Source organism: Micromesistius poutassou (genome assembly GCF_964030765.1).
Source record: "Micromesistius poutassou genome assembly, chromosome: 12".
NCBI lineage: Eukaryota > Metazoa > Chordata > Actinopteri > Gadiformes > Gadidae > Micromesistius > Micromesistius poutassou.
In genome coordinates, this window is record NC_140282.1 from 11,544,820 (window position 1) to 11,552,196 (window position 7,377).

The following is a 7,377-nucleotide window of genomic DNA, read 5'->3' on the forward strand; positions in this document are numbered from 1 at the left end:
CCAGCAGAATCACACCATAGTCTCTTTGCTGGTGTCCTTGCTGAAGGGACAGACGCTGACCGCCATGTGACCGTGTTTGGTGCCTGATGGCGGGTTCTGCAGTCGTACCCTCTGGTCGGTTAGTTTCCATGTCTGGAAGAGGTGGATGTGGTAACGCACGGACACCTGGAGAAGGGAGTAGGCATAATTGAGAATATGTACTATGTTGTTTAAAGATTTTAAACAGCATTTTCTCCACTACTACTGCGGGGAAAACCCCTCAGCTCAGCCAGAAAGCCGTCCAAACAATAAAATTGACGAGCTTCAATTCTCGGTGGCAGACACTGGCATGAACTCAACACTTCCACTCATAAATGATAATGTTCTTTTTCCATTGATCGTTTTACAATGTACCAATAAATGGTTTGTGACGTGCCCTGTTGAGCCCATAACTGAGTTAACGTGACACTGATGGAAACAAAACAAAAACGAGACTTTTCAGTGGAGCCCTGGGTTTATGATTATGATTTGGCCAAATAAATTAGCTTAATTACTGAGCTGGTACACAGAAAACTGTAATATAAAGACAGTGAAATTTTTGTCACCAACTGTGAATTGCTATATTGAAAGTTATTGAGAAAGATTTGGGGCATTTTAAACACATTTGGGGCATTTTGTAAAACGCAATCCGACTCTGCGGTTGGAACCCTACCATGGTCCAGAAGATGTAGATGGTGAAGAGGGCCAGGGTCAGGACCAGCAGCCCCAGGGCCTCGTACCCGTTGGTGTGGTGGAGGTCCAGGGCTCCCTGGACACACAGCCAGCCCGACAGGCTGGCCAGGGGCGTGATGAAGAGGAAGCACACCACGTCGCCACACAGGGTTCTGCGCTGGTGACGCATGGACGGAGTGCACAGCCACTGGGAAGAGAGAGGAGAGGGCGGGTTATGGTTTTATATTCAGAACAATTTGGAGTGAGAGCTGATATGCTATATATACTGTATAACAGCAATGTATAAACATATTCATTAAGAGATTGCGTCCATGGATCACATTTTATGAGATAAATCCATCAGATCAACGTCCACACATCTGGAAACGTTTTTTCATTCATTGCTTTAATTATCTCTCAAAATGTTTGATGATTAAAACGTTTCAGCAAACATCTGAACATGTGCACTTTGTAAAACGCTACTGTGCAGCTCACACCATTGTGTGTGTGTGTGTGTGTGTGTGTGTGTGTGTGTGTGTGTGTGTGTCATCAACAAAACAGGTGTGTCCGTTACACAACACAGTGTGTATGTGGCGGCGGGTGTGCATGATGCGGCTGACATAACACCGCACATGTCCACACACACGTCGGGCCTCTGTTTGCAGAAGCACACGGGCAGGACTCCTCTGGCCACTAATACAGTGGCAGTACTAATATGGGAGGACTTCCGCCCCGCGCCGGTCTCTGGGCATGACGTGCCGGCTAATCAGGTTTGTAAAAGGCTAAGTGGCTTTAGCGCTAACCACTCTGCTCGCAGCTCAGAAGGGGATGTACAACGTGAGGGCCAGGGGTGGGTAGTAAGCTGGGCAGCAAGCCCCCGGCCACTCCAATCCGCGGAGGCCAGGGTGAGGTGGTTCGTTGAGGAGGTCATCCTGTGGCCACACACCTCAAGGACACGCGCCTGCTACCGTGACGCACATAAGGATGAGAAACGTGCCGGGTGCCTAGTGTGGGCTTTGACCAACCTTTAGTAATTTATTGTCATTAAGGTGATTATTATTTTTCTTTTATCCAAAGCAACCTCCAGTGATTTCAGATGCATGTCATTCAGGAGCAGGTGTTAGGCGTCTTGCTGAAGAATGCCTACAGGTAATGCTTTCGTCTGGGCGTCACCCTATACCCACTACACACTCTCCTAACCCTGAGCGAGTTGGCTCGTTTTGAGTGGCTGTAATGCGGACTATTCGTACCTCTGTGAATGGCTTGGGCAGCCGTTCCAGGGAGAACTGGTAGTGGCAGAGTTCACAGTGGCTGGTGTTGGACGAGGTGAGCCAGTGCTCCAGGCAGGCGCGGTGAACCATGGCCAGGGTGCCGGAGCACTCGCATGGGGACAGCAGCTCCCCGGAACTCCCGCCCTCGTGGCAGATCCTGCAGAATGGCTCGTCGCTGCTCCCCAGGACACCAGACAAGAGACACACACAGAGAAAGGAAGAGGGTATCAGGAATCATACTAACTATGGCGGACTGCTTAGACATTGGTAAAGGGACACAACGGGTGTCTTTCTATGTGTGTTCGAGGAAAGTTTGTTTTTTTTGTTCCACCGCGACAAATTGGATTGCCAGTTTACGTTGACAGGATTAGAGCAGGCCACTAAGGACAGAGTTAGGGGTTTGATTCCCACTGGGACAACACATACTACGTAGAGAATGCATTCATCAAAATTGTGAAATCACAACACACGTTTTCAGACCAAAAGATATACTGGTCACATTTGCTCAGCCAAAATAAATGTTTCATAATAAGTAGGTAAGTTAAACGAAGGTGAACACAAAAGGTGATGATAATGATGCATGTCTGATGTGCGGTTGCTGTGGTTACCTGTCGTTAAAGGGTCTAGGTTGCCAGCAGGTGCTCTCTCCTCCTTGGTGGTCCGTAACTTCCTGAGTGTCGTTGCCTAGCTCCGCCTCCAGCCCCTCCCCTAGCAGAACCTTCACCTCGCTCTCGTCCTCTCCCTGTTGCCATGGCGCTGGGAGCTGCTCGGATGTCATGTCTGCCAAGTTGGGAGCCATTCACTGACATCAGGAGCAGGTCACACGGCCATCGTCCTGCTGCATCTTAACTGACCAATAGGAAGAACACTCAGTCAGAGACCCGTTAAGAATCAGAAAACGGTCTCTGCTGATTCTAATCGGCACATATTGGGGGTGTACATGCCATGGTCATTTATCACCTGACCAGTCCAACCAATTGGTTGGTTACTCTGTGTAACCAACCAATGTGTTGGTTACTCCCTATGATTGTGTTTCATCTTTAGAAAATAAACTCTATTTGAGGGTTTTTTTTATATTGAACAACAAATCACTAACTTCATTAGTACTTACTGACAGTACAAATTGCAAGGTCAAATGTGACAAAAAGTAAAGCTGACAATGTTCATTCAATTGACATATCCTCAATGTTTTGAGAGGCTGTAGTCAACAACAACAATAACAACAACCATCCCTTAGGTGGCTGGTGGTGATTACGTTGATCTGTGATCTCTTCCCTGTTGAAGCTGAATGAGTAATGACCATTGATGTAATTTACAGTTCACCTCAAACTGCCCTCCTTCTCGATCTCAGAAAGAATGGGTTGATTATGATACGATTGACAATGTAGAGAGTTCGACTGAATAACGTTCAGTCGAATAACAACTGTTCAAGGAAAGTTTTTTAAAACGCACTGTATGCCATACTATAAAATACACATAGGCCTATATATGTATTAGGCCTACATGTATGACAATACAAAATGTAAAACATTCAAAATAAAAGGTTATCTCATTGAAAATATAATGATTGTATTCTAGCCTATATTTTATATTATATAAGAGCTGTTTTGGTTTACCGGTAGGCTATAACACATAAATCAAGTGAAAGTGAAAGTCACAGCAACACGTGTTCTAAAGTCTTCTTATTTATTACACAATAAATCGACCTGACCTAGAAGGTAGGCTATTTGAGCAACTTTATCAATATTTCAAATAACAATCAAGTACTAAAAACACAAACCAATTAGCGGTCAACATTCACCCTTCCCCGTTCGGACAAGCCTAACGATGTGGCTGAGGTCACATAGCCTATAATAAACAATAAGCGATAATCAATATTACCTCGAATGATGCGCGCTGGTCAATATCCACAAGGCTTCGAGGCGATTCAGTGGTCATGCTCCGTTGAAATGAAAAAAAAAAACGATTTCCCTTGTGGTGGTGGTGCCGGTGGTGTTTATAAAGGTCTGTGTTGAGACCAATGCCAGTGTGTTGGTGAGCAAACGCCCCGCCCAGCGGATTAAGCGCATTTGACACCGGCGGTGAGAATAGTGAGGGATTATCAAGGGGAAAGTATGTGACAGACAGACAGTCCAGCCAGATGTAAATCACTTGCCTTATAGTGAGATGCAACGGAGGCGGGATCGAAGCGCTACCTTGCTGCGTCCCCCATAATCCTGTTAGGGCTCCCAAGCAGACCGGAGCGGGCTGTGGGGGACCCTTCCCCCACGACCCCTCACCTCCTATGGTAATAAGGGTCCGCTCTGCAAGAGCATCGCAACGTCCCTGTCTTCAAGATCAAGTGTGTGTGTGTGTGTGTGTGTGTGTGTGTGTGTGTGTGTGTGTGTGTGTGTGTGTGTGTGTGTGTGTGGGTGTGTCATTAATAAAAAGGATATAATAATTAATAAAATAAAATTACATTACATTTTTTGGTATTATTAAGGTTTGCTTAGAGAAGATATTAATGAAGTCATATCACACTGTACACACGTAATATACACCCACACATTGGAAAACATTTGAAAAACTACTTGTGTTCAGATTATCTTTCTGCCATGAACGATAACAGCTGTGTATAGAACAATAACCTATTTTGGACTGCTGGCTGTTATGTTATGGTTTGATGATTATAATAATCTCATCATGTCAAAGCAGGCCATGGATTTAATAACTGCATGTGAAGGTATGAAAACAAACACCAAATAAAGAATGAATGAAATCGGAGGGCTATCATATGTATATGTAGGAAATATGATATATATAATATAATATACTAAATTATTTCAATTTGAAAGAAATCCAGACAAAAATGGCCTCTAATCCTATTCTAAAAAATCTATCTGGGATTAAGTACTGGTTATATTAAATCTAAATGAAGTAATATATATAAAGGATATTGTAAAATAGGAATAAAATCATGCCATTTAAAGATATCAATCGTTTAATAGATAATAGTTTCCACCATAAAAGTAAAAAATAAAGGGTATCAAAACAACATCTTATATTTTAACTATTTGGGTATGAGTATGAAATCAAAAGCTAGACGGACTGGAATGTTTACGTTCTCAACCACAGAAAAAGAAATCAACACGGGAAACCTTCATAGCTTCCATCCAGACACTGGGATCAGACAGGCTGAGCAGTCTTTATATTCCTATGTATTATTACTGCGTCTACACCTCTCAAATCCAGGACCAAGCTCAGATTGTCAAAACAGGCTTAAAGGTGGGAGTAGACTTTCTCTGACTGGCAGAGCTGGTGGTGGGAGTTCCTCATCCCCCCTCCTCCATAATCCTGTCTGCTATTACTTCCCAAGATGCATCTGACCAGGCGAGACGTAAAGGGCCTTGGGCATCATGAGGTGTTCCTCTGTGAACAAACTGAAAGGGAGAATGATTCCGGTGAGGCAGCCAGGAAGAGAGATGCACCTCAGCCTCCAAGCATTACAGCTAGGCCCTTAGATACCATCTGGTATCATACACACACACACTTGAAAAGAGGACTTCCTATTTCTTGGTCTGTATCTAGCAGCTTGGGGACGGGGTTGGGGGGGGGGGATGGGATGGGGAGGTAGATCCCAGGATGAGGTCTACAGGGTTGCCTCAGCGATTGTTGTGTCTGGATTCTGGTCAAGGTCTATTCGCAGACTTCCCCTCCCACACTGTAGCATTGTGATGAGATGATGGGGGCGAGGGGCCCGTTTAATCCCCCTGAGGGCCCGTGGTGCGGTGGGGGCCCCTCTCGCTCTACTCCATCGATTCCTACCCTTCACCGGGTCCCTTAAGAACCATTAAAAGATGTTAATCCATTCTGTGGTCCCTTGTCCTCCTGTCTGTGTCACGAATCGATAGCAGACAAAAGCTCTGCTGGACACTGTCTGGAGGTAGTGGAGCACATGTGTTTCTGCACACACACACACACACACACACACACACACACACACACACGTACCTGTACGTCATCAACTCAACGCTCCAGGGATGCACTGGGAAATAGTCAAAAACGACTGTCATCTTTGCTGTTTTATAACCCAAAATAAACATGTACTTTACATTGAAAGACATAAATATAAAATACTGTATAGAGGCGCTCTTAGATCTAGACCATGACCGCATGGAGGTAAACTGGAGGGCTGGATGAGTGCCCACAGGACAGGAAGAGTTCCAGACAGACAAGACCAGCCAGGGCTTTTGAAGTAAAAGAAGGGGCCACTGAGTGTGTTATCTCAGGGGTGCTTGGGGAGGCCAGCTGACCCATCGAGGGTCTTTTTTAAAACCCAAGATAAGGAGTGGCTGGAGAAAAGTGGCTAGAGAGCAGCAGTGACACCACGGCCCCAGGAAAGACAAGACTTCTTGTCCGACCAAGTCCCTGGCCTACATCGTAAACACGTTCCCCTTTGTGGAGCTTATCCTTTATTTTTCAATTCTGAATCGAATCTCAAATCCGATGTTTGGCTCCAGATGGGGGACACAACAGTGCATGTGGTAAACAGAAAGAGCAAAACAAATTCCATAATCCCCTGCTGAGGCACTGTAGCGCCCAAAGAGCTTAGTAACCCACACACACAACATGTCCGAGGCTATTGCGCTTGCTGTGTCCATATGTACGCCGCCGGGCTTTAAAAATACCTCTCCATGAAAGGAAGAGCCCATTAACCATTCAGTGATATAACCTAAGCATGAGTTCCCACTATCAGTGACTCCTCAACTGGAGCAAGGAGTACCCCCTCCACCCGAGAAGCTTTGAAATGGACCCCTGAGGGCCGAAAGAAAAGTGTGAGAGTGAGCCAGGGCACAACATGTGACGCATGTCAAGTGGCCGGTCGTCCGTGTATTTCTGTGTGCGTCGGTGGCCTTCCTTATCTGTGGAGGATGGGATGTCTCTTCTCATGCCATAACTCCAGAGCTCTTAGGAATGGCTTAGGAGGGAAGCGAGGCGAGGCTGAGGAGGACCACTGGTCTGGTCAGAGAGAGGGGGAGGGGGGCCAGGCTATGCGATGGCCAGGGGTTGAGTCGCTGCAATCAGGGCACACTCTGGTTCCCGGCGATGAACGCCCAAGGCAGCAGAAGGGTTTCCCTGTTTTAGTTTAAGTGGAGAGAGTAATATGTTAGGTGCTCTAGACTTGGAAAGAACACCTCCTATATGCTTCCGTGTTCCGTTTTTTTTTTTTTTGTAGCTCCACCAGGCCGGGAGAGAACGAGGGTCCACTTCATCCAGGGCTAGGTGCACCTAAGGCCACGCTCAGCAAGGAGCATTTCGTCCAGGACCTCCAGGATCCCGCAGGAGGTAGAAGGGGTGGATCCGTCCCCAGCAGACCTCTCCGACCCAGGCAGCGTGCGTCCCTCCTCCTGGAGGCAGACGGCCGCCGCGGGCCACC

At 46.4% G+C, this 7,377-nt stretch overlaps 1 protein-coding gene across 2 annotated transcripts; it reads right to left on the reverse strand.

Annotated features, from left to right (window-relative positions):
* Positions 1-3,950, reverse strand: marchf3 (membrane associated ring-CH-type finger 3). 2 transcript variants are annotated; one of them, XM_084476622.1, is made up of 5 exons: positions 3,843-3,950; positions 2,570-2,810; positions 1,941-2,136; positions 692-898; positions 1-165 (listed from the first exon to the last, which is right to left on the reverse strand). In XM_084476622.1, the coding sequence occupies exons 2-5, from the start codon at positions 2,758-2,760 to the stop codon at positions 10-12; spliced, it is 750 nt and encodes a 249-aa protein (XP_084332748.1). In that variant the 5' UTR covers positions 2,761-2,810; positions 3,843-3,950; the 3' UTR covers positions 1-9. The 2 variants fall into 2 exon arrangements, with proteins under 2 accessions (XP_084332748.1, XP_084332747.1); XM_084476621.1 differs by having other exon boundaries at positions 2,570-2,805; positions 3,843-3,933.
* Between the last annotated feature and the right edge of the window lie 3,427 nt (positions 3,951-7,377).

What these genes read in the sequence shown, in the direction of transcription:
- marchf3 (XM_084476622.1), bottom strand. Translation starts at nt 2,760, where the DNA reads ATGGCTCCCAACTTGGCAGACATGACATCCGAGCAGCTCCCAGCGCCA. An exon ending in TGCCCAAGCCATTCACAGAG is followed by an intron (nt 899 to 1,940) that starts GTACGAATAGTC and finishes CTCTCTTCCCAG; the next exon opens with TGGCTGTGCACTCCGTCCAT. An exon ending in TCTACATCTTCTGGACCATG is followed by an intron (nt 166 to 691) that starts GTAGGGTTCCAA and finishes TCCCTTCTCCAG; the next exon opens with GTGTCCGTGCGTTACCACAT.